The sequence below is a fragment of the Marmota flaviventris genome, chromosome 3 (genome assembly GCF_047511675.1).
Source record: "Marmota flaviventris isolate mMarFla1 chromosome 3, mMarFla1.hap1, whole genome shotgun sequence".
In the NCBI taxonomy this organism is placed as follows: domain Eukaryota; kingdom Metazoa; phylum Chordata; class Mammalia; order Rodentia; family Sciuridae; genus Marmota; species Marmota flaviventris.
This window is the reverse complement of record NC_092500.1, coordinates 48,657,521-48,684,692: the sequence shown is the minus strand read 5'-3', so window position 1 is coordinate 48,684,692 and position 27,172 is coordinate 48,657,521. Positions and strand designations below refer to the sequence as shown.

The window sequence follows — 27,172 nt, the reverse complement described above, 5'->3', positions numbered from 1 at the left end:
GAAAGAGCTTTCTACTGTCATGTATAACTGATTAGAATAAATAAATAGATAATTTTTTTTAAACTGCATCTGTGAAACATAAAAAGATAAAAAATCAATAAAATGTTAGCATAGTTTACATCTGTTAAATGGTTAAGAAATTAATACTACCATCAGTTTGGAACTTCATCCTGAAAAGACCTGAAATTTGCTTGTAGAATAGAAGGGTTACAGAACTTTGAGAGCACTGATAGCTGTGTTTTAAGATTAAATTTGGCAAGCCAGGAGTGGTGGCACATGTCTGTAATCCCAGGAACTCGGGAGGCTGAGGCAGGAAGATTGCAAGTTCACAACCAACCTTAGCAACTTGGTGAGGTCTTAAGGACTTAGCAAGATCCTTTTCAAATAAAACATAAAAAAAGGACTGGGGATGTGGCTCAGAGACTAAGTGACCCTGGGTTCAATCCCCAGTACAAAAAAAAAAAAGAGTAACATGGCAGTGGAAAATAGACTTAAAATTGAAAGGACTAAGGGATCAGAATTATTTACCCTCTAAGTAATAAAGGCTGTCCTAAGATAGTATGGATGGGAAAGGAAACGAAGGGAGCGTACCTGTTCAGGACCATTGAATAGAAACAGGTGGACTCACCTGTTTAGTAACAGCCTCTGAAGAATCTCTTGTTTGAATGGCAAGAAAACTGGAACTGCCATTAACTGTAATCTAAAAACATAATGGGATAATCTGATGAATATAGTTAATTTCACTTAGGAATTAGATGCAAACTGCATGCTTTGTTTGATATCATTCCTACATCAGCATCAGGGAAGTATCAGGTACTTAGAAACATTCTAGGAGAAAACACCTACCCAGGTTCTACAGAAGAAAATTTGTTCATAAATAACCAAAACATCCAGTAGAATTGGCTCTGCTTTCACCCTGTATTTGAAATTTAAATGTTTGACTTTTTCCCCCTGAAGATTTCAGTATTATTTCAACAAACTAAGAAGTCATTCCTTCTTAATTATACTACTCAGTCTTTCACTAAAATTTAGAAACCATCAAGTAAATAAGTTCAGTCTAAAAGAAATTGCAAAACTCCAGGTAATGAGAAAAACTAACATACTAAGAAAAACAGTATCTCAAATTTCTTTTTCTCCCATTTCTTTTCTGTATTTCAGGAGCTCTTCAATAAATATGAGAGAGCAATTTATGCAGCTTTAAGTGGGAATCTCAAGCAGGTATGCAATTCTTTGATATTTAATTTTTTCTATAGAATAAATCCAGATACTAATAATTATATATAACAAACCTTCTAAACTTAAGCTGCTTTCTAAAAGCAGCAATGATAGAGATAATCATAAAATAGAATAGTTACTGTATTGCTTAATTTGATGTACCCCATAACATGCACAATATTTTAATGAGTGAAATCAAACTATAATTTATAACTAATAATTGTCAGCTGCAACACATATATTGATGACTTCTAATACCCAAAGCTATATCCAGAAATGTACAACTAAAGCGCAGTGACTATTTGGTTTCTCCTACATATTTGTGTGTGTTTTTCATAACCCCATCTACAGCTATTTTGAGGGATGGTATAATAATCAATTGAAATATCATCTTATATAAGCATGCAAAATTGATGCTACTGTGAATTTGGTATGCAAAAAGTCTTAGAAGTTCAGACTATAGTTTGGTAGAGAAAGGATCTTTGGGATAATTTTTTTAAAATTCACAATGTTTTATATCATACAGTGGCTATTTCTAGTCCATATTAATGGTGTAATTGCTTTTCTTTTTTGTTGTTGTTGTCATCAAATATTTCTGTGTGTTTCTCTTTTGGAATGGCGGAAAAAAGCTTCTTCCTGTCTGTGATACCTGGGAAGACACAGTATGGGCCTACTTCCGGGTGATGGTAGACAGTCTGGTGGAACAGGAGATCCGGACATCAGTAATGACACTGGATATAACTGAAGAACTCCCTAGAGAATATTTAGAAGCAAAGTGAGTGTGGTTAGTTTCTAATCATGGTAAGTTTTATTTTATGGAATTTTTTCATATTACTAATATTATTCTATCCCTTGTCTTTTTCTTCTTTTGAAGTTGGACCTTAGAAAAGGTTTTTGAAGAACTTCAAGCTACTGATAAAAAGGTAAATATTAATATGAACTTGATAGCAAATGTGGAATAGAAGATGTTATATTGTTGTGCACTATAGCTAAAAGGAAGAAAATATGTGGAGCTTTGTTCTTCTTTCCCTTCTTTTCCTTACCTGTTATCTAAATAAGAGACGATTCTTTAAAAGGGACAAGCTTAACTATGTGAGTGAATACATCATTTCTTTGGTTTAGGATTGGTTTCATCCAAATATACGCATAGAAGCTACATTTATCACCTTTTTTCAAAACTTGAAATACACAATGGAGAACTAATAACGCTTTCTTTTCCTAGATCCCCAAAAATCTAATATTTAAAAATAACTAGTAATCCCTGATCTTTCAAATATGTGTAAATAATGCAGGTATTCCAATATAGTATTTTGGGATTTTATTTATATTGCATTACTCTACAATTTTTTTTTTCCATGTAATGGTAATCTCTCTTAAGTTAGTTATAGATTTCTTTTTCTCCCATTTTCTTTTCTTTCTTCCTTTGTGTGTTTCTCTCTCTCTTAAAGTCTTTCCCTGTCTTCCTCCCTCCCCTCCCTCTGGGGCTCAAACCCAGGACATCAACAATGCTAGGCAGTGGGGCTGGGGTTGTGACTCAGTGGTAGGGCGCTTGCCTAGCACATGTGAGAGGCACTGGGTTCGATCCTCAACACCTCATAAAAATAAATAAAATAAAGGTATTGTGTCCATCTACAACTAAAAGAATTAAAAAAAAAAAAAAGAATGATTTTAGGCAAGTGTTCTACCACTGAGCTACACCCCTAGCCCTTTCATTCTCTTTAATAGGTACATACTATTCTGAAGAATGATGTATAATTTTTTTAATCATTCCCCTTTGGGTGATATTTAGGTTGTAGAATTTCTAGTGCTATAATGTGACTTTGTATACATGTGTGAACTTATCTACTAGTCCTATTTCTTTGGGATAATTTCCCTAAAAGCAGGGTTGCTGGGTTAAAGAGTATAAATATACTCCTTATACATGTACATACATATATACAGTGTTTCTAAATTAATAATTAATGATTAATAATAATCATGTTGTACACCTTAAATGCATTCAATAAAAATAAAAAGAAAATATTTAATGGAAAAATAATTAATTACCAGATTATAGCAATTAGTTTATACTCCTACAAGTTATTTATTTATTTATTTTTGTGCAAGTAATTTATTAAATTATATATTTTTACCAGTCCCAAATGTCATACCTTTTGTTTTTTGCCAATCTATTAGAGTAGGTGAGAAATAGGGGTTCACTGTTCTAGTTATATTTTCTTGTCTGTCATGACTGAACATGTTTCCATATATGTACTGTGAATTTCTTGTCTATATCTTTTAGCTGTTTTTCGGTTGGGATTTAATTTTTCCTTATTATTGTATGGGTATACTTTGTATTGTAAGGAAATTCATGTTTTTTTCTGGCAAGTGTTTATTACTGGTCTATTGTTTTGGAGATTATAGCTAATAAGATAAATCAAGAAATAGATATAAATATCAGAAAGGTAGTGAGCAATTTACATATGATATGTAAGTCTATCAACTTAAGACTGAAAAGTTACTAGAATTAATAAAATAGTTTTTTAAGATAGCTAAATATAAGACCATGTTACCAAAAAACATAGCTATTCTGTACTTGTTATAAGTAGTTAGAATAGAATACAGCTCCCCATCCTCCAAAAGTCCCACTTAAATTAATGACCAAAACCAAAGGTATCTAGGAATAAAAGCAATCAAGGATTTCAAGACCTACATAAAGAAAAACACACAATCTTATTGGAAGACAAAATAAGACATGAATAAAGAGATAAAACACATTCTTGGATAGGAGGACTGATGTAAATGTCAGTCATTCTAAAATAAACATATAAACCTAATGCTTTAGAGATTATTTCTGCACAGAAGTTTTCTGAGTGGGATAAGTGAGAATGGCAGAAGATTTTGAAAATGAACAGTTGTTATGTTACTTGTCTGACTGAATATATGACACAACAAAATAATATAGAATTAGCTTGGGAAACAAATAGATCAGTGGAACACCAAGTGCAAATTAGAATCAAGTAGTTATGAGAACTTAATGTCATACGTGACCTTTTGTTTCAGAGGGAATAGAATAGTTTATTTAAGGTAAATGGTCTTGGTATAGTTGACTTTCTGTCTGAAAGAAAACAAAGCTAGATTTCTACCTCATGCCATGTAATCAAAATAAATTCTGATAGAGCAAAGGTTGTGGACGTTAAAAAAAAAAAAGAACCAATGCTGAAAGAAAAATTGACTGCCAAGTAAAAATTAAAATATGTTTGACAAAAGTAAATGACCCATTTTCAAAAAGCCAAGCTGCATGTAGCATATAAGTATGTAACATATTGTACCTGATCATTATTTTATCATTAGTCTTGATGACATGTGCACAAGAAAATACCTAAATAATGGTTTTAAATACTACTACTCATAGTGAAAGAAATCTTGTAGTTTATTTTGCTTAAGTCACATGTATCCTTTCTTTCTGATTCACATGAAGTGCCAAGGTAAACAGGAATAAAATATTAAGAACAATCATAATAATATTCCCAAAGATTAAATTGTTATGTCATAGTTCTCTACCTTAAAAGGTGTTGTTCAGTTATAGACTTGTAAGCTGTGAATATATTCCAAAGGGAGTATCTTTCCCATGTTTTTTTTTATTTTGATCTTCTGGAGGCCCTTCATTTCCACCTTTATATGCATTCCTTCAAAAGTTTGACATTTTTAGTTTTAACAATAAATACATACTCAAAAATGACCATTAGAAGATTAATGGAAAATGTAAAAAAATTTTTCAGAGAGTTCTGGAAGAGAATCAAGAACATTATCATATAGTTCAAAAGTTCCTTATCCTGGGAGACATTGATGGTAAGATATAATCTTATTTTACTTTGAGTTCTTCACTTTTTATAGTATAAAAGTTGCCAAAACAATGCATACTATTCATGACATCGTTTAATGTTTTTAAGTATTCACCTATTTTAATGCAACTTTTTACTTGTTTAAGAGGATAGAGAGAGTTATATGATGGCTTCTAACAATGAGACAGTGACTTAATAGCACTTTATTAGTGAGATAAAATATTCTTGGTAATGTTTATTTCTCCCTTGATTTTAATTCTGTTGTTGAATCTTTGCTTTCATGGCTTGTAGGTTTAATGGATGAGTTTAGCAAATGGCTTTCCAAAAGCAGAAGCAATCTACCTGGACACCTCCTCCGCTTTATGACTCACCTCATTTTGTTTTTCCGCACTCTGGGACTACAGACCAAAGTAAATAAAAGTGAACAATTTATCCTTCAGTGCAGAGTTGATGGCTATTTGCCTATTTTTGGGAAAACACATTATATTTTTGTCACTCTTTTCTAGAAATGGTGATAAGTGTGCAGAAGGCTTCCATATAGTTTCACATGGCCATTCAATGATAATTCACTGTGAGTGATGCTTAGAGTTCTGTTTGTGGCCACACAATGCTGATGGTTAACTGATTTTTAAGAATTTCATCCTTACTGGTAACCAACTTTACTTTTTAATTTAATTTTTTGGTACTGGGACTTGAACCCAGTCCTTTTTATTTTTTATTTTGAGACAGGGTCTCACTAAGTCGCTTATTTAGGGCCTCACTAAATTTCTGAAGCTGGTCTTGAACTTGTGATCCTCCTGCCTCAGCTTCACAAGTTGCTAGGATTATAGGCATGTGCCACCATGCTCTCGTATACATCTTTAAATCAACCATCTGATCTGACTGAACCAGTCTAAGTTCTATATGAGATTTAAAACCTTTCTTCTCTCTTTCATTGTGTGTGTGTGTGTGTGTGTGTGAGAGAGAGACAGAGAGAGAGAGATAGTATTGAGTGTAGGGCCTCACACATGCTAGGAAAGCACTCAACCACTGAGCTATATCCCCAGCCGTGATTTTCTTTCTTTCTTTTTTTTTTTAATATATATATATATATATATATATATATATATTTTTTTTTTTTTAGTTGTAGGTGGACATAATACCTTTATTTTATTTTTATGTGGTGCTGAGGATCAAACTCAGTGCTTCACACATGCTGGGCAAGTGCTCTATCACTGAGCCACAACCCCAGCCCCTGATTTTCATTTTATTTTGAGACAGGGTCTCTTCTCTTGCCAAGACTGTCCTTCAATTTGGCAATCCTCCTGCCTCAGTACCCTTTGCCACTCCCCCACCAGTTGCTTAGATTCCATGACCATGTCTGGCTTATTTCTTTTTTTCAGAATGTTTGATAATATTTGGGGAAGAACATGTAGAAGCAAAACAGTGGAGTAAGAATATGGAGTTCACCTCCTTACTCAGCAACTTCTATCTTTATTATTCTGTGTAAATAAAAATTCCCTGGGTCTTTGTTTCTTCCTCTGTAAAAATGTGAATGATGGGGCTGAGGTTGTGGCTCAGCAGTTGAGCACTTGTCAAGTACATTCTAAGCCCTGGATTTGATCCTCAGCACCACATAAAAATAAACAAAACAAAGGTATTGTGTCCAACTACAATTAAAAGGTAAATATTTTTTAAAAAAATGTGAATGATAATGGTAACTACCCACAAAAAGTTATAACATAAAATTAGGCAACATATGACCCTTGCCAAGGACTTAGCCTGGTGTATAATTATCCTCATTGATAAATGTTTAAATTATTAAATCACTTAACAGCAGAATTTTTATTGGAGACTTTATTACTGGTACCTGTAAACATTTGTATTCATAATTGAATTATGTCTTTTTTCCTATGAAGGAAGAAGTTTCTATTGAAATTTTGAAGACATACATACAGGTAAACTATGAGAATCCATATCTTGATTCTTTTTTTTAATGTTGTAATGAAAACAAAAATTCAGATGATGTTATTTTAATACCCAGTGGTAGGAAAGTCATCTGAATCCCTAAGAGATTTTTGAATTATCCTGAATGTGTTTGTCTTTATTAGTACATTTTAGTTTCACATGATAGTAGGGTTCAACATAGCCATTACTGCATATAACATAGTTTGCTCCATTTCAGTCTCCAGTATTTTCCCTTTCCCTCCCTCTGCTCACCTTCCTCTTCTCTATTGTTCTTCCTTCTGTTTATTCACTTTTAATTGGTACATAGTTATATATGAAAGTAGAATGCATTGGGATATGTTCATACATACACATAGCATAATTTGGTCAACTTCACTCCCCACTTCTTCCCCTTTCTTCCTCTCCTCCCTTCCCCCTTCCCCCCTCCTCCACTCTGCTCCTGAATACATTCTTGGAGTTTAAAATTATTATGATTAGTAGTACAAATCCATATCTCTTGAATCTCTCCAAAATATATTTGAAATTTTGAAGTAAACTTCTATAAAAGCACTATTGATCCTAGAACTTTCTTTATTATTAACTTACTTTGCTCTTTTTCTTATTTTCAGCTTTTAATAAATGAGAAACATACAAATCTTATAGCCTTTTATACCTGTCATTTGCCTCAAGATCTTGCCGTTGCCCAATATGCTTTATTTTTGGAAGGTGTTACAGAATTTGAACAACGCCATCATTGCCTGGAGCTGGCTAAGGAAGCAGGTAAAAATGGTTGAGTAAGTCATCCATTGGTCTTCACAGTCAAATTTTCATGTTGTTTCTTATAACATTTGTCCTTTAAGTTTTGAATCTTATTTCTCTTGGAGAGCAGGAGGAATAAAAATTTCAATGACATTCTCTTTTATGTATAAAATAACTTACACCGTAATGTGTATATTTTTAAAATTTTGGCATTTTCTTTTATAATGTCTTTTAGATTTTACAGATTTTATGTAAATATACGTGTGTGTGTGTGTGTGTGTGTGTGTGTGTATCAATATCCCCCTTCAGTACTGGAAATTTAACCCAAGGTACTCTACCACTAAGTCACATTTCCAAGCTCTTTTTGAATTAGTTTTTAATAGGGTCTTGCTAAATTGCCCAGACTGGTCTTGAACTTGACATCATCCTGCCTCAGCCTCCTGAGTCACTGGGGTTATAAGCATGTGCCACAATGTGCCACCAGTTTTTAAAAAATTGTTCCAGGGACTGGGAGTGTAGCTCAGTGGTAGAGCACTTGCCCAGCATGCAAGGCTTCAATCCCCAGCACTGAAAAAAAAAAAAAAATGTTTTGAATTTACCAAACTGTTGTAGCTATTTAGAGAATATTAGAATAAATGATTATTCTTTGTTTTTTGTTACTTTAAAAAACTCTTTTTAGATTTGGATGTTGCGACAATAACAAAAACTGTAGTTGAAAATATTCGAAAGAAAGATGATGGTGAATTTAGTCATCATGACCTGGCTCCATCCCTAGATACTGCCACTACAGAGGTAATTTGGGGCATGGGGTAGGGGCTGAGGGGTATTGTAACTTCTAATCCTTCATCTTGTTTCTTGGTGAATTTCTATCTTAAAATATATAGTTTCTGCTTGTCACCCCTGTCCCCCAGAAATAATTGTTTTGTTTTAATTTTTTTTGTTGTTGCACATAGACACACTGCCTTTTTGTTTATTTATTTTTATGTAGTGCTGAGATTTGAACCCAGTGCCTCACACATGCTAGGCAAGCACTCTACCACTGAGCCATAACCCCAGCCCGAAATAGTTGTTCTTAAATAAGAATGTTTTTTTGTCAACCCAGGCTTTTTACAAATTTAAGGTCTTACATAAGGGATTATTTATATTAGTAGTATGTGAAAAGAAGTTTCTGTAATAGAACAAGTCTGAGCGTTGGCTTTTCGTTCCTGAGATTATTCTAGATGATTCTTTTATAAATCACTAACTCTTTTATTTTCAGGAGAAAAGTTATATCTAAGTAAAAAACCAATTTTATTGCATTTATTTCTTTGGTACTGATGAATAACCCCACCCAGGGGCACTTTACCACTGAGCCACATCCCCAGCCCTTATTTATTTATTTATTTATTTATTTTGAGGCAGGGTCATGCTGAATTGCTTAGGGCCTTACTAGATCTCTGAAGCTGACTTTGAACTGTGATCCTCCTAACTCAGTCTCCCACGTTACTGGGATTATAGGTGTGCACCATCTTGCCTGACAAGAAAATAATTTTAAAGTAGCTCTTTAAAAAAATCATATGGTTGCCAGACATGTTGGTGCATGCCTATAATCCCAGCAGCTCGGGAGGCGCAGACAGGAGGATCTCTCTTTTTTTTTTTATTCCTAAAGAGAGAGGGGGGGCGGAGGAAGGGAGGGAGAATTTTAATGTTTATTTTTTTAGCTTTTGGCGGACACAACATCCCTATTTGCATGTGGTGCTGAGGATCGAACCCGGGCCGCACGCATGCCACATTCCCAGCCCATGGATCTCAAATTCAAAGCTAGCCTCAGCAAAACTGAAGTGCTGAGTAATTCAGTGAGACCCTGTCTCTAAATAAAATACAAAATAGGGCTGGGGATCTGGCTCAGTGGCCGAGTGCCCCTGAGTTCAATCCCTGGCACCCCCTCCCCCAAAATGCATATGGTTAAATTGGTGGGGCATACAACATATAATTCCAATATTATAGTCCAGTGAATTTTTTTCTATAATTTGATAGAGAGCTATTAAGTAGGAAAATAAATTAAGGAAAGTTAGATTTTTTTTTTCATAATTTTAAATAATTCAAGGGAAAATGATGTTTATTAGAAGCACAGATATAAGTTAGTTTTACTAATTTGCAGATTATCCTAGAAGTAAAATTGATGTTTCTTTTTCCCTTTTTTCTCTCTTTAAATGAATAGGAGGACCGTTTAAAGATTGATGTAATTGACTGGTTGGTATTTGACCCAGCACAGAGGGCAGAAGCACTGAAACAAGGCAATGCAATAATGAGAAAATTCTTAGGTATTTTGTTTTTATTCTTTGGTCAGATCCACATACCTTTGAATTTTGTTTCGTTAATCTTTCTATTGAGGGTGAGAAGACCCAGCTATTCCTTTTTTGGTACTAGGTGGTTGAACCAGGAGCACTTTACCACTGAGTCATATCTCCATCCCTTTTTATTTTTTACTTTGAGGCAGGGTCTCACTAAGTTGCTGAGGGTCTTGCAAGTTGTTGAGGCTGTCCTTGAACTTGCAGTCCTCCTGCTTCTGCCAGGTTGTTAAGATTACAGGTGTGTACCACTGTGCATAGCCCACCTATTCTTTTACATATCCAATTTGTTATGCAAAAACTTACAAAGGTGGATTTTCGTTATCCTAGCCAATTTTGCATATACTGTCATGGCTGACAGACTTTGAAAAATATAACTGCATTTAATATCTCCTTTTATGTTATCATTCCATGGAGATATGAAAAGAGCCAGCCCATTGGGTAGGAATATCATTAAGACCTTTAATAGAAATACCTTGGGTCCTGAAATGGTTGCAGCTCACTATAAAAGTTAAACCAATTATTTGACTCTTTGAGAAACATTACAAAGAAGTTTGGTGAAAATTGTACGTTCTTTTTTCACAGCATCTAAAAAGCATGAAGCTGCAAAAGAAGTATTTGTGAAAATTCCTCAGGATTCTATAGCAGAAATCTATAATCAGTGGGAGGAACAAGGAATGGAAAGTCCACTTCCTGCTGAAGACGATAATGCTATCAGAGAACATTTGTGCATTAGAGCTTATTTGGTGAGATTGAAAAGAAAACCACAATTTTAGTAACAACTTTTCTGATTCACTTTCAGAGTTTAAATTTTAAAGTAATGATTGATCAATTTTATCTCTCTTGTGACTATAGTAATGACTGATCTACAGAGAATTGAAATCATGACCTTATCTTCATTATCGTGATTCTCTATTTATTGTTAACCAGCCAAGATCAGATAGCATATATGATATCCGGAACTGATGTTTTCTTTCTTCTTTCTTTTTTTTTTTTTAAAGATAGAGTGAGAGAGGGAGGGGGGGAGAGGGAGAGAGAGAGAGAATTTTTAATATTTATTTTTTAGTTTTCGGCGGACACAACATCTTTGTTTTGTATGTGGTGCTGAGGATCGAACCCGGGCTGCACGCATGCCAGGAGAGCGCGCTACCGCTTGAGCCACATCCCCAGCCCCTCTTTTTTTTTTTTTAAAGAAGGATTTAAAAAAAAAAAATTTAGTTATAGATGGACAAAATATCTTCATTTTATTTATTTATTCTTTTTTATGTGGTGCTGGGGATCGAACCCAGGGCCTCACACGTTCAAGGCAAGTGCTCTACCACTGAGCTACAGCCCCAGCCCCAGAAACTGATGTGTTTTTTTTTTAAAGATTCATGAATGCTCTTATGATGAAACCATGTGTCTCTGAGCTGCCATGATTCAGGCTTCAAAGTAAATGCTCTGAAGAGTTGGGGAAAAGAAAAAAGATTCTATGATTGCTTGTCTCAACTTTTAATATTTTTGCTTTTGGCAATAACTGAGGATAGCAAAATATTCTAGATTTGTTGGGACTAAAATAACAACATATTCATTCAAATTTTATTAAACAAGTAATCAAGTGATTATAGTGGGCAAGGTCACAGAGCTAAATTTGTGGATAGTACTCTTCTCTTTGCCCTCTTAAAGCCAGTAGGCCAATAAAGAAGGTAGATAAGATAACATGCCTACTTCATAGAGTGATAAATGTCAAGATACATAAATAAACAGGATGCTGAGATAGAAGTAGATGCTATATATTTTGGTGGTATTTGTCATTTGATAAAACATTAATATATTCCAGTCATTTTTGTTGTGTGTAAAAAAATAAATATTGAACAATTTTGTATTTTGGTGCTGCAGAATTATTTCTAAGAACCAAAATTTTTAAAAGCTTTGTTGAATAATAAATGTGGAAAACATTTTTTTCCAATTTACGTTTTAGGAAGCCCATGAAACGTTTAATGAATGGTTTAAGCATATGAATTCAGCTCCACAAAAACCTACTCTGATACCCCAGCCAACTTTTACTGAGAAAGTGGCTTATGAACATAAAGAAAAGAAGTACGAAGTAAGTTGAATATGGATCTAGGATGAGTCTGTTGCATCTTAAAAATGTATGTTAGCATTTATAAAGGTCATTTTTTCAGCAGCTATGTTACTATAACAGGTAATCTTTGTGTTAATGTTCTGCTTTGAAAAAAAGCCATCTGTTTTGTTACCTCCCTTCCTCTACGCTGGGACTGGGGATTGCTCAGGTACCACTGAACTACCTCCCTAGCCCTTTTTACTTTGTATTTTGAGACAGTCTCACTAAGTTGCCAAGGCTAGCCTCAAACCTGATCAAACTCCTGCCTCTCGAGTAGCTGGGATTATAGGCTTGCACCATTGTACCCAGCTGTTTACTTCTCTGTGGGTAATTAATCTTGAAAAATACCTTCAGGTATCATTAGCATTTATTTACGAAGTTAACATTTAATCATTTTATTCAACTGCTGTCTGTTGATATAATATTTGGCTACTGAAACACCAACTCTTGAATGATGTTCCACGTGTATATTTCTGCCTGTATACTAAAAATACATTATTTATTGATTTTTGTTCATTATGTCTGCCTCGTGTTTGTCTTGTAGATGGATTACGGTATTTGGAAAGGACATTTGGATGCACTAACTGCTGATGTGAAGGAAAAAATGTACAATGTCTTATTGTTTGTTGATGGAGGTTGGATGGTAGATGTCAGAGAGGTAAGCTGTGTGTATTGCATATAGCTGAAAAAAAAATACATTATATTGTCAGATGTGCTCTTTCTGAATAGAAGAATCTACAGATTTAGATAACCTTTGTAGTTATAACTAAATATCACATATATTCTTGGATAAACTATTACTTCAGGGCTGGAGATGTGGCTCAAGCGGTAGCGCGCTCGCCTGGCGTGCGTGCGGCCCGGGTTCGATCCTCAGCACCACATACAAACAAAGATGTTGTGTCCGCCGAATACTAAAAAATAAATATTAAAAAAAAAAAAAATTCTCTCTCTCTCTTTAAAAAAAAAAAAACTATTACTTCACATTTAATATGTTCACACAGGATAGTAGAATTTTATTTTTAAAATTCTGGACCTAAAATTTTAATTATACATGTATTTGACTTAATTTATAGATAGGTAATTCTAGCAGCATAAGACATACATACATCAGTGACTTTCACTTCTAAGGTGTCCATTTAAATGACTTGACGAGCTTTTTTAAAAGTACAAGGTTCCATCCCCAGAAATTATGGTTTAATTAGTTTGAGGAAGGGCTACACTGTTTGTTTTATAATCACCTAGAAACTTTAATGTGTGACCTAGACTGAGAACCAGTTAGAAAAGTATTAAATGCCATAAGGACAGTACAAATTAAGTATTTTTTTTTTTTTAAGTTCAAGTAAAGAAAAGATTGTTTTGGGCTGGGAATATAACTCAGAAGATAGAAAGCTTCCCTAGCATAAGTGAGGCCCACACTAGAGGAAAAAAAGGAGGAGGAAAACAGGATTGTTTTTTAACCTGGAAGGGCTATGGACAGGAAGCTTGAAAGTAGCATTCGATTGAATCTTGAACAAATGGGTAGAATTTGGATGAGGTAAAATGGGGAAAGGAAGGATACTACAATGATAGTATCAGAGAGAAACACTAAGGCCTTATCCAGGGACATGACAGAATGGTAGCTCAGTTTTCCCTCTGCAGACAGATAATCAAGAAAAACTGGAAATTTTAGATTATTGGATATTTATTTTGAATGGAGAACAACAGTGTTCTTGATACTTTTTCTTCTGCCACTCCTAATATCCTCTTATTCTTTAATTAATTTTAGCTACTATAGATATCTACCTCTTCTAGTTTCCCTAGAAACTTGAAACTAGATTGGAACCTCTGTTTGCTGTTATTACTGATAGATTAATGTTTTGTTTTTGTTTTACTGGGGATTGAACCTGGGGGCACTTTCTGCTGAGCTACATCCTCAGCTCTTTTTTTATTTTTAGACAGGGTTTCACTGAGTTGCTTAGGATCTTGCTAAGTTGCTGAGGCTGTTCTTGAACTCAAGATCCTCCTCAACCTTGTGAGTTTTGGGGATTACAGGCGTGCACCAGTGTGCCTGGCTTAGATTAATGATCTTGAAACTTAGATTAATGATCTTGAACTTTTAATCCTAAAGTTCATAATAGAACTCCCCTGACTAGTTTTAAACCTTCAGCAGTTTCCTTAGGATAAACCTATCTTCTGATTCATGCTGGTGTTAGTGAAAATAAAATTTTCCTGTTACAAAATGCTAATTGTTACTTGAATTTTGAAACAACTTGAGTGTCTTGTTGATGAATAAGTCTTTATTATTCTGATTAATTAATCTTAGTAGATTAAATAATGAAAGCCACAAAATAGTCTCATAAAAATGATGTTGGATTGGCAGGCAACAAATGATATTGTATTGTTTTATGGAGCATTTTATAAATCAGTATTTGGTCTTAGTCATTTCTTTAAAACTAATCCAGAAAAGGAGATTCCTTTAACAGTCAAATGATAATGGTATTTTAATTACTCTATTGAGTTTAGTTTAATACTCCTAGATATTTAATATTCAACAAAGTAGGGAATTATCTAGGGTTCCTGCTAGCACATATATTATTTGTGTGTAAATTAGAAAATTGAACCCCTTCCCTTACACAGATAGGTTCCATGCTAGGTACACATGACCTGTAGAATGAAGCATAAGCTAGATTTCAGCTTCACTCACTCACTTGACCAGGTGCCCTTGTATAGTACACAACTATACACGATATTCCTGGCATTACACACAGTTTAGTATAGGAACACCTCAAGTTTTTAAGTAGCTGTAGAATGTTCCTATTAGTATTGAAGGCAGGTGGCACAGAAGGTTGGCAGCAGAAGTGGAGTAGGCATCTCATCTATACCTACTTTTTACTACTACAACTACCTCTACTTCTACTTCTGCTACATTCTAGTCTAAGCTTCTACTGTGTCTCCTTTGCTTCCCGTTCTCTTTTTTTTTTTTTTTTTGGTATTTATTTTTAATTGTAGTTGGACACAATACCTTTATTTTATTTATTGTTTTATGTGGTACTGAGGATCGAACCCAGGGCCTCAAACGTGCTAGGCAAACTCTCTACCGCCTAGCCACTACTCTACCCGCCCCATTCTTCTTTATATTATTATTTCCTTGTTTATCAATTAGTGATCATTTAAAAATGAAATATGTCACTCTCTTACCAAGAACTTTCTGATAGTTTCTCATTATAACTTGAATAAAATCCTTAGTTCTCTTCTTGACATATAAGACTGTACATTTGCCATTTTTTGTTTGTTTGTTTGTTTTAACTACCTGCCAGTCTTATATCCTCCTGCTCCTCATTATGTTCTTGATTTCTGGATCTCTTTGCAACTCTCCCTCTGCCTAGAATGCTCTTTCCCCAAGATATCTGCCTAGGTAGCTTCTTAATTCTCTCAACAGTCTCCTCAAATAGTTTCCTTAGAGAATCTCTGCCCCCCATCAAGTCACCCTTGTTTGTTTTTGGCAGTGCTGGGAATCAAACTTGTCATGCTAGCCAAATGTTCTACCACTGAGCTGTATAGCCCCAGCCCTAACCATCCTATATTTGTGTATTTATTTTTAAATATTGTAGATGGACACAATACCTTTATTTTATTTATTTATTTTTTATGTGGTGTGAATGAGGATGGAACTCAGTACTTCAAATGTAGTAGACAAACACTTTACCACTGAACTACAATCCCAGCCAACCACACTTATTAAATAGCATATATAATACACATCTGTCACTGAATCCTTATCTTATATTAGATTTCTTTCTAGCACCTACCACATTCCAATATGTGTTGTTTTTTGTGTGTGTGTTTTTTTTTTTTTTGAGTCTACTCCCAGTACAGTATAACCTTTATAAAGAGAGCAACCTTGTATTCTTCACTTCTTTGACCCTGACACTTAAATTAATGTCTAGCACATACAAGGCATTTGGTAAATAAATGGCACTACATTATTGGAGTGAATGCACTTTTTTCAGATTAGTTATTTCCATAATGTCAACAGAGGTAGACTTCTGCTGTCGACATGTCAGTCAATGAGTTTTTCTCACATAGAAGGCACTGTATGCCCTTGGTGAAAATAATTTTTTGTTTTAAATGTTCTAGTATATTTTAAAGCTTTTAATTATTCATACAAGAGAAATAGGTTGTGGCAGAGTAGTTTATTTCTTTTTCCTTGTGGCAAATGTCTAGGTCCATCTGGTGTGATTCTGAATGGTTGATAGCAAGCTGTCCACTGCCATGGGAATCATAGGAAAAGAGATCACTTGCACCACTCCCTGATACTGTGGCAGCAACAATAGGATTTAGGAGGAGCAGGTACCACAATTCATCTTATGGTACCTTTTATAGCTTTTAGGTAACAAGCAATCCAAGAACCAGGGGTACTTTACCTCCTTAGCATAGGGGAAAGACTATACTAGAGCATAAATGGAAAGCCCCAGAAAGCAACAGTTCTCTTATCATTCTTAATAGGTTCTGCCTCTAGAGGGGTCAGTAATATGAATAATGAGTAAAAATTTGAGGTGTTTTAAATTGCATTTTAAATCTAACACATTTAGATAATCTAGTGAGTACCTTATCTTTTTTATTGGTGCATTGTAATTATATATAATAGTAGATTTATTATGTCATATTTGTACTTAAACATATTTGATCATTCTCATTCTCTAGTACCTTTTATTTCCCTCCCTTCCTTTTTCCCCAGTGAGTGCCTCACCTTGAGAAAATAAATGAAAGTGCTTTCATTTTTAAAGCTAAGAAAATATGGCTGGGTGCCATGGCACATGTCTGTAATCCCAGCGACTCGGGAGGCTGAGGCAGGAGGATCTTGAGTTCAAAGGCAGCCTCAACAGTAGCGAGGCACTAAGCAACTCAGTGAGACCCTGTCTCTAAATAAAATACAAAATAGGGCTGGGGATGTGGCTCAGTGGTCGAGTGCCCCCGAGTTCAATTGCCAGTACAAAAAAAAAAAAAAAAAAACTAAGAAAATATGAGGCATATATTTTAATATTTGCTTTTATGTATTTATACCTCAAAACAAGACTAAAAGATTAATGGGCAATGTTTTTCTTGTGTGTGGAAACCTGGCATAAGTTAGGTAGGTTAGCCTAAGTTAGTACGTTACTTCTTGGTAGAATAACCAAGCCACATTTTGTTGCTTTACTCCATTTATATCTCTATTTGAAAATGTTTTAGCAATTTAGTTTTATAGCCTCTCCCAAGAAATATTTTGAGATATTTTATTAAGCTTTTTAAAGGACCAGTTATTGCTTTACTTTGTCCTGGCTATTCTGTTTTGTTGTATTTTACACGATGAGTTCTATGTGTTTCCTTCTGATTTTTCTTTTTGTTATGCTAGGAATCAAACTCAGGGCCTCATGCATGCTAGACACATGTTCCACCACTGAGATATACCCCAGCCCTTCCTTTTTGTTTTAAAGATTATTTCAGAAATTTTAATGTGTTTGGGTGTGTTTTTATTATTTTCACTATTTTAATTTTCAAGTGTGTAGTGAGAAAACAGTGAGCATAAAAGGGCTACTCTTTTATTTCTGCAGTTTTGCTTTAGAAAAATCCAGAAAAAAAATACTTAACTTTTTTTCTACATAAGATTATCCTCATATATCTCTTCTCTCATTAATTATATTCATAACTATAGGTTTTGTCAGTTTTTCTAAATTATACAAGAAAATCATAAATTCATTCTCCTTGTGGAAAAAACTAGAAAGTTGCCACATAGTTCTTTCCCCTGTGCACCCTTCTCTGCATCCTAACCATTTTTCCCAAGTTTAACTGCTGTCAGTTTGGTGTGTGTTTTCACATCTCCTTAGATCTGTAATTACATCTGTACATATCCAGTAAAGTGTGGTGATGTTTTCTATTCTGCTTTTTGTTCTGATGGTATTCAGTTTCTCTTATTCTTTTTATGCATGTTGTTATTATAGATATTAAATTTATTAGAAATACACTCAATAGCATTTTCATTATTCTGTTCCCTCTCTTGTATACCTTGTTCATCTTCATACTTTTTTGGCATAAAATTTTGTTTGCTACATAACATGATTAAAACCTTGCCTCATTTTATTTTTAATAGGCATTATAAGCCTTAGAATAATTAGCACATACCTATAATCCTAGCTTTTGGGGAGGTAGAGGGAGGAGCACTACAAATTCAAGCCCAACTTGGGCAATTTAATTAGATCCTATCTCAAAACAAATTTTTTTTTTTTTTTTTTTTAAAGGTCTCAGTGGTTGAGCACTTGCCTGGCTTGTGTGAGGCCCTGGGTTCAATCCCCAGCACTGCCAAAACCGAAAAACTTTAGCTTCTTCCTGGTTTTTTGTTTTGTTTTGTTTGAATATTTATTTTTTATTTGTAGTTGGACACAATACTCTTATTTATTTATTTTTATGTGGTGCTGAGGATGGAACCCAGGGCCCTGCACGTGCTAGGCGAGCGCTCTACCACTGAGCCACGACCCCAGGCCTAGCTTCTACCTGTTTTGATTTTGATTCAGCACAGTCATCCTTCAGCATCTATGAGGGTTTGGTTAGAAAATCCCTGTGGATAATAAAATTACATATATTCAAATCTGTTATATAAAATGGCATAATATTTTATATAACCTGCTCCTATCCTCCCATATCCTTTAAATCATCTCTAGATTATTTATAATGCCTAATACAATGTAAATGCTATGTAATTAGTTCTTATATTATATTGTTTAAGGAATAACGACAAGAACAAAAAGTCTGTATATGTTTGGTACCGTTGCAACTTTTTACCCCAAATATCTATTTACTTTCTATGGTTGGTTGAATCTAGAGATTTGGAACCAATTAATGCACAGGACCAACTGTACATGCCTTTTCCATTTGTAAGGATAGTTAGCTTAAAGTTGTTAAAATGATGACTTGATGTCTGTTTGTAGGATGCTGAGGAAGACCATGAAAGAACACATCAGATGGTTTTATTGAGAAAGCTATGTTTGCCAATGTTGTGTTTTCTGCTTCACACCATATTGCATAGTACTGGTCAGTATCAGGAATGCCTGCAGTTAGCAGATATGGTATCCTCTGAGCGCCATAAACTCTATCTGGTAAGTGCTAGAATGCTTGCTGTTTAAATTTTATTGATTTGATATACTTTATGGTGATATTTAATTTTGTGAAGACATGCTTACATTTTTTATTGTTTTTGGATTTTAGTTGTTCTTGACCTTCCTGAAAGTAACAGTCTAGTTTTAATGTATGTGCTTTTTTTCCAAATATGTATATGAACATATAAGCAGTTAGAAATATATAGACTGACTCTGAGAAATAGCCTGAAGTTCCTAAACTACTCTAATTTTCTAGCTTCTGTTCATATAAATCATACAAAGAAATTTCTTATATTAATTTAAATCATCAGATTAATTAGGTAACTAAAAGATCATATTCTTTTTTTCTCATTCTTAATTTTGTTTTTCTTTTTTGATACCAGGTATTTTCTAAGGAAGAACTAAGGAAATTGCTGCAGAAGTTAAGGGAATCCTCTTTAATGCTTCTAGACCAGGGACTTGACCCATTAGGGTATGAAATTCAGTCATAATTCATTCACTCTTTGTATTGTTACTAATTCCCATGATAAACAGAGGGTTTTTTTGTTTTTTTGTTTTTTTACATAATATACATATTTGTAATTACTGGCCTTTTTTCTTCTGCATTATTCTGGGGGGAAATGTAAAATTTTGACATTTGAATTTTGTACATTTTCAGAATATTGCTGAGGGTATAAGCTCTGTGGTAGAGCACTAATATGCAAAAAAAAAAAAAAAAAAATACTAGCACCACAAAAACAAAACAAACCAGAATAGTATGGTGACGCTTTGAAAATTTAATGTACTATTATTTCTCTAAGTGTGTTTTTTAATAAAATATGTAAAAATTAAAATATTCTGTTCTTAAAAATTTCAAGTTTATCTCTTTTATATAAAAGTAAATTAAATTGTTTATTCTAATTTTTTTCATGTAATCGTAAGCACTCTAATATCTTAAAATTATAAAGAGGATGGAGAGTAGATTCATTTTCAAGCCAAGTATATAATTTTTCATTTATTATAAATTCAGTAATTTTAAAAAGTATTAGTTACTAAGATGAATACAGCAAAAAATGTTTTCAACAACAACAATAATAACATTATTACTTTCTTTATTTTGAAAACATTTTTAGTTTATAACTCTCACTTAAGAAACCTGCTATTAAAGTAAGTTAGGGAATACAAGGAAATTGGAACATTAAAAAAAAATGCAATATCTGATACACAGTAAGCATTGAAAACATTGGGAAATTCAAAATAAATAAGATCTAATCCAATCCTTCTTATAGGGAAAATATACATATTTAAAAGGTGCCATTAAAAAATACAAATAGTGTGGTGGTATACACCTATAATCCCAACTACTTAGAGGAGACTTAGGTGGGATTAAGAGTTTAAGACCAGCCTGGGAAATTTAGCAGTCCTCTGTCTCAAAGGTAAAAAAAAAAGTCTGAGCAACTTGGGCTGAAGTTTGAGTAATGCACTAAATTTGCAGAAGTATAAAGATAAGATTCAAGTATCATGAAGCACTATAGATTAGGAAATCAGTATTAGCAAGGCCAACAATGGTAAATGCTAGGCATGTTTATAAACTAGCAAGTAGGCCAAGTTAACTATACTACATGGCTTATAAACGGGAGATAACTGAAAGAGAAATACTATTATACCAAAGCTGGCTAATCATCTGAATCATCCAAGGAATTTCTTAAATATTTTCTTACAGATGACACCTGGGGATGTCTGGCTCAGGAGGCCTGGGAATGGATCACAGAAGTTATATTTTAAAATACAGTATTCCATTTGTGATTCTAGTTAGCTATTTGGGAATTCTGGCTTAAATCAGCGATAGGTATTGTCATTCCTCCTGTACCCAAGGCATACAACACTAGTTGATCACAATAGAAATCAATTAGAAATGTGTGAAGCAATGAACTCTGCTTCAAGTTTTATTTATGCCAGTGAAAATGATTCAAAGATGGACTCTTACTTAAAAAACTACAATGAGCTATCATTACATATTCATCAGAATGGCTAAAACCCAAAAGACAGACAACACCAAATCTTCACAAGGATGTGGAATAAATTATGACTGATACATTGTTAGGGAAGAATGTAAAACGATACTGTCTCTGGGAAAATTTGTCCTGCCCTGCCCTAATCAGAAATTGAGTTCAAGAGACCTCTACTATTGGGTTACCTTTCCAGCTTTTTTTATATTTTATTTTGAGAGAGGATCTCACTAAATTGTCCAGGCTGGCCTCAAATTGGGATCCTCCTAACTCATTTCTCCTCAGTAGCTGGTATTATAGATATGAACTATCTTATCAGCCTATTTGGGGAAATTTTCAAACATTTTCTGTAATTTACCTAGAAATTTCAACCTACATACTTACCCAAGAGAAATGAAAATAAATTCCACAAAAATGTGTGTTAAAAAATGATCATAGTTGTAGCTAATTAAAAAAAAAAATGATCATAGCAGTGCTTAGCATGTGCAAGGGCTGGTTCTATCACAACAACACACACACACACACATTCATAACAGCATTATTTTAAAAGCTCCAAACTAGGAATGATCTAACCTACATACCCATTAATCAGAGAACAGCTGAACAACTTGTGATGTTCATACTCAGTAATATAAAAAGGAAATAACTACTTATAAATTCAACAGAAGAAGTCAAATTACATGTTATTTTATTCATTTATATGAAGTTCTTGAACAGTTAAAACTAATCGTGAAAAAAATTAAAATATTGACTTTTACAGGGGAGGGACACCCTATTTTCTGAGAAGGAACATAGGGAACTTTTGGGGGTAAAGGAAATATTCTATATCTTGATAGGGATTACATAGGTGTATCAGTTGTCAAAAAATTATACAGTTGAAAGCTGGGTGTCTAACTCAGTAGTAGAGTATATGCTCAGTGTGAAAGATCCTGGGGTTAGTTCACGGAACCCCACCAACCCAATACAGTTATGCTTTACACATTTAAGTGTAAATTTATCTTTGAACAATCAAATGGGCAGCTAGGGGTTGTAGCTCAGTGGTAGAGCATTTGCCTCGCACGTGTGAGGCCCTAGGTTCGATCCTGAGCACCACATAAAAATAAAGATATTGTGTCCATCTACAATTAAAAAAAATTTAAAAATCAAATGGAAAGACAACTCAAATGTAGTTAGACATGGTAGTATACACCTATAATCCCAGCTTCTTGGGAGACTGAAGCAGGAGGCTAATTAAATTAGCACAAGATCTTGCCTCTAGGGGCAAGGGAGAACTAGAAATGTAGATTAGTGATAAAATGCACCTGGGTTCAAACCCAACACACACACAACAAAAACTAATAAAGCTGGGTACAGTGCTGCCTATCTGCAGTCCCAGCTACTTCGGAGGGTAAAACAGGAGGATTGCTTGAGCTCAGGAGTTCAAGGGCAGCCAAAGCAACTATGTTGAGATCCCTATCTCCCCCCCCACCACCACCACACACACACACACACACACACAAGTGGGCCATAGAACCAGAGATTTGGGTTTTATTTTAGTCTCATCCCATTTTAGCTGTGAGATTATACTCTATTTTGACATACCAAGTGAGACTAATAATCACATTTCAGGACTGTGGTTAGGATGAGGGCACCTGCACTTTACATAAAGCCAATTAACCAACTAAATTGCCTTGAAGAAGTATAGACTCGGAAATAGTGAAAAACTGGATGGGTGACAAAAATGGTGTTAAGGTGCAGAGTACAGTGGTGCATGTAATCCCTGTGGTTTGGGAGGCTGAGGCAAGAAGATCCCAAGTTGGAGGCAAGCCTGGGCAACTTAGTGAGACCATATCTCAAAAGATAAAAAAGGGCAGGGGATATAGCTCAGTGGTAGAGTGTCCTTGGGTTCAATCCCCAGTACCACCAAAAAGAAAAAGAATAACATTATGGTTTGGATCTTAAATGTCCAGCCAAAGGCCATGTGTTAAAGACTTGGTTGCCAGCCTGTGGCACTATGGGGAAAAGGTGAAAGTATGGCCTAGTGGAAGGAAATTGGGTCACTGGGGCATGCACACAAAGTGGGTATTGGGACCCTGACCCCTTACTTTTTTTTGCTTCCTGCCCACCATGACGTGAAAGCTTTGCTCTGCAACATGCTCCTGCTATAATGTGCTGTGCCACCATAAGGACAAGTGACCAATGGGCTGAAATGTCTGAAACTATGAACCAAAATCTTTGCTACTCATAAGTTATTTCTTCAAGTATTTTTGTCCCATTGACAAAACTAACACAGATAGGGTTAGACTCAGGAAGGCTTTTAGTAACAAGGTTGGTAAATATAAGTCAGTTGAGATCCACTATAGTTTAGCTCTTTGTTTTTTTATGGTGCTGGGAATCTAACCCAGGACCTGGCACATGCTAAGAGCTGCATCCTCAGTCCTAATATATTTATCCTTTAACCCAAATTTCAGAGTGCATATTTTTTAGTTATAGATGGATGCAATATCTTTATTTTGTTTGTTTATTTTTATGTGGTGCTGAGGATTGAACCCAGTGCCCCACATGTGCGAGGCAGGCACTCTGCCACTGAGCCACAACCCCAGCCCTCAGAGTGCATATTTTAACTACAGATTCTTCTTAATTTAGGAGGGGGTTACATCCCAATAAAGTTTCATAAATTAAAAATACCTTAAGTTTAAAATGCATTTAATACAGAGCTACTGAACATCATTGCTTAGCATCATGGTACACTGCAGAATATCAGTTGTTCACACTTATGACTGCCTGGCTGACTGAGGGCTATAGGGCTGTGCTATTGCTCAGCATGATGGGAGAGTATTGTATCACATACTGCTAGAGATTAAATCTGAAGTATAGTTTCTACTTGTGTTACCACTTCTGGATCTTCAAATGTCAAATGATTTACATTAAAACAATCAATGTTAAGCCAGGAATGTTAGTCAGCTTTTTATTGCTGTGACTGAAATACCTGGTAAGAACAACTTAGAGGAGGAAAAGTTATTTTGGCTTGGAATTTCAGTTGGCTGACTCCACGGCTGTCTGCCTGAGGTAAGGCAGAATATTATGGCTGAAAGGCAGGGTGGAGGAAAGCTACTCAGCTCATAGCAACCAGGAAGGAGAGAAAGAGAGAGAAAGAACTCAAGGAGCCAGGGACAAAATATAATCCCCAAGGTATGCCCCCAGGCCTACTTCTTCCAGTTACATCCAACCTGCCTGCAGTTCCCACCAGTTATCTATTCAAATTATTTATCTATCAAATGGCTTTTATCCACTGTTCAGGTTATATCTCTCATAATCTTTTAGTTATTTCACCTTCAAACATTCTTGCATTGCCTAACACAGAGTTTTTGTGGTAACATCTCATATCCAAATCATAAGTGTGTAGTTTCAAATATCAGAAATAAGGGATTACAAAAATATAATTTGTCAGACATGCTAAGATTATTCGCCCAAATCTATAATCACAAAAAGAGTGAATTGAAGCAACTAAATAGAGTTCCTTTGCGCTCTTAAAGGAATAGGTAAGGTAAGCCTTGTAAATCATTAGTCAGATAGGCTTCTATTGTTCCAAACTGGAAGGAAGGATGAAAATAAAATATATAATGGAAAAGGCATGAAGTACAGTAACAATTAGTAAAGTCTGATGATGTAGAAAGAGGAGCACACACAATAGAATATATCAGGAAGAGCATGTTAGGAGAGCTAGACTTTAGACAATGCTTAATCAACTTTTACTCATTCTTTTCTTAGTTTAAGAACCATTTCCTTAAAGAAGTCTTTGACTACCTTTCTTCCCCAAGTTTAGGGTAAGTTCTTATACACTCACAGAATTATGTTTTATTATTTTAGAACACTCATTATAATTTCTAATCGTATAATACTAGTCTTCTCTAAGTTCTATGAAAGAGGGTCTGGTCTAGTTCAGATGTATTGCCTGATACATAGCAAGTGTTCAATAAATATTTGAATAATTTTTACAACAAAGGAGAAATATAAAACCTTCCATCAAACTACTTAGAAATTAAGGACAATGAAAATATTACACTGACTTAAGGACCGTGGCCAAAGCTATTCTAAATTTTTCTCATTTAAATAAAAATATCTGTTACAGGATGGAGTGTGGTTCAGTGGCAGAATGCTTGCCTAGCATGGTGAGGCACTGGGTTCAATCCTTAGCATCACTTAACAAATACAGGAATTCTGTTCATCTACAACTACCAAAAAAAAAAAATTTTTTTTAAATCTATAACACTTGTAATCTTATTGTGATTCCAATGACTTGTGAGGCTGAGGCAAGAGGATTGCAAATTTTGAGGCCTGCCTCAGCAACTTAGTGAGACCCTGTATCAACATAAAAACCCGTTAGGGATATGGCTCAGTGGTAAAGCATCCCTGGGTTCAGTCTCCCCAATACCAAAACAACAACAAAAAAAAAAAAAAAACTATGAGACTCCAGAAAAAAATTAATGACTTGGAACAAAACCAGTAGAAGAGGCCAATGAAATATACAACATACTGGCAATGCTAATCATGGGACAAATGCATAATAATAAAAATGATACAGGACAACAGGTGAAACAGTGTAAAATACTACATACTACTCTAAGCATATTAAAATATTTATTTGGGGTAGTGAGGGGGAGTGTGGGAGGATTAGATGAACTCTAGATAGTGCAGAAGAGTGAGAGGGGAAGGGAGGGGGTATGGTATTAGAAATGATGGTGGAATGTGTTGGACATTATTATCCAAAGTACATGTATGAAGACACTAATTGGTGTGAATATACTTTGTATACAACCAGAGATATGAAAAATGTGTGCTCTATATGTGTAATATGAATTGTAATGCATCCCGCTGTCAAATATAAATAAAAAAATTAAAAAGTAAAATATTTAAGTAAAATGGACAGTTTTCTAGAAAAATAAAATACAAAAACTGATTTAAAATGTGGAAGAAACTCTCAATTGTTTATTAACCATAACTTTGGCGAAGTCAGCAAAGAACTTACCAAAGCATAACGTCCTTCTATACATCAATTAGAAAAAGTCAAGTACCCCTAAACAAAATGAGCAGATAGGAAATATACCAAATAACTCATCTAATCCTATGACTACTCAAGTCACTGGAAATAAAAAACCTGCAAATTAAAAGCACAATTTCTCACTATTTCTTTTTATCAAATTACTGAAAAATCACTCCTAGTTTTTCACAATCAGGAAAATCAACCATACTGTAGCCGCATGAATATAAATTAGCACAAACTTTCTAGAGACCAATTAGGTAGCATACACTCAAAGTCTAAAATCCCCTCCACCTCCAGAAACTTGGACAGGATATTTGATACTGGTTACTGTTAAGCCGCAGGAGTGAAAACAGTATTGTGGTAATACGGAGAAATGTGCCTACTTTTAGGCTCACCTAAGTATTCAGGGGTAAAAAAGATGTGATACATGAGTAAAAATTGAAGCAAATGTGCCAAAATATTGTTATATCTACCCTGAGTATATGACGGGCCATCACACTCTACTTTTAAGTATGTTCGGATATTTTAAGAAAAACGTTTTAAAATATGCTTTGTAGAAAAGTCAAGCGAAGACTCGAAATTGCTCACCATCCGCCTCATAGGTAAAATTGGCCAACAGTATCTGCACATCCCACTCGTACCATATCTAGACAGTGGACCCACGGAAACCATCAGAAAGGGGTCCCAGTAGGCCACTTAGGGTTGGAGTTGGGCATATTACGCGGGACCTACAGATAGGAGCCAAACACCAGCGGTTCCATGCTCCGAGCTCAGTGCGCCTGCGCAGTGTAGAACTGGCTGCCTACTCAGGCACAGCGGAAGCGCTGGCGCCCCGAGTCACGTGGCCGTGGGCGGAGGTGGGGCGGGCCGGGGACGTGCTGCCGCGTCCTCGCT

The 27,172-nt window shown here is 34.8% G+C and overlaps 1 protein-coding gene, 1 long non-coding RNA gene and 1 other non-coding gene across 3 annotated transcripts in view; 2 read left to right on the top strand and 1 right to left on the bottom strand.

Annotated features, from left to right (window-relative positions):
• Positions 1-20,102, top strand: part of Nup107 (nucleoporin 107) — a 44,956-nt gene extending 24,854 nt beyond the window's left edge. Inside the window, exons 15-28 of the mRNA XM_027924854.2 lie at positions 1,159-1,218; positions 1,845-1,990; positions 2,090-2,138; positions 4,977-5,046; positions 5,331-5,449; positions 6,938-6,976; positions 7,595-7,745; positions 8,404-8,516; positions 9,925-10,027; positions 10,640-10,800; positions 12,015-12,140; positions 12,703-12,816; positions 19,100-19,267; positions 19,651-20,102. Coding sequence (XP_027780655.1) covers positions 1,159-1,218; positions 1,845-1,990; positions 2,090-2,138; positions 4,977-5,046; positions 5,331-5,449; positions 6,938-6,976; positions 7,595-7,745; positions 8,404-8,516; positions 9,925-10,027; positions 10,640-10,800; positions 12,015-12,140; positions 12,703-12,816; positions 19,100-19,267; positions 19,651-19,758 — 1,527 coding nt within the window. The 3' untranslated portion in view covers positions 19,759-20,102. The remainder of the gene's footprint in view (positions 1-1,158; positions 1,219-1,844; positions 1,991-2,089; positions 2,139-4,976; positions 5,047-5,330; positions 5,450-6,937; positions 6,977-7,594; positions 7,746-8,403; positions 8,517-9,924; positions 10,028-10,639; positions 10,801-12,014; positions 12,141-12,702; positions 12,817-19,099; positions 19,268-19,650) is intronic.
• On the bottom strand, positions 559-27,036 carry LOC139705181 (uncharacterized). Its single transcript, XR_011707057.1, has 3 exons — positions 26,867-27,036; positions 1,865-1,968; positions 559-700 (listed from the first exon to the last, which is right to left on the bottom strand). It is a non-coding gene; the product is annotated as an uncharacterized lncRNA (long non-coding RNA).
• Positions 11,425-11,514, top strand: LOC114088886 (small nucleolar RNA SNORD105). Its single transcript, XR_003582082.1, has one exon. It is a non-coding gene; the product is annotated as a small nucleolar RNA SNORD105 (small nucleolar RNA).
• Positions 27,037-27,172: the final 136 nt, after the last annotated feature.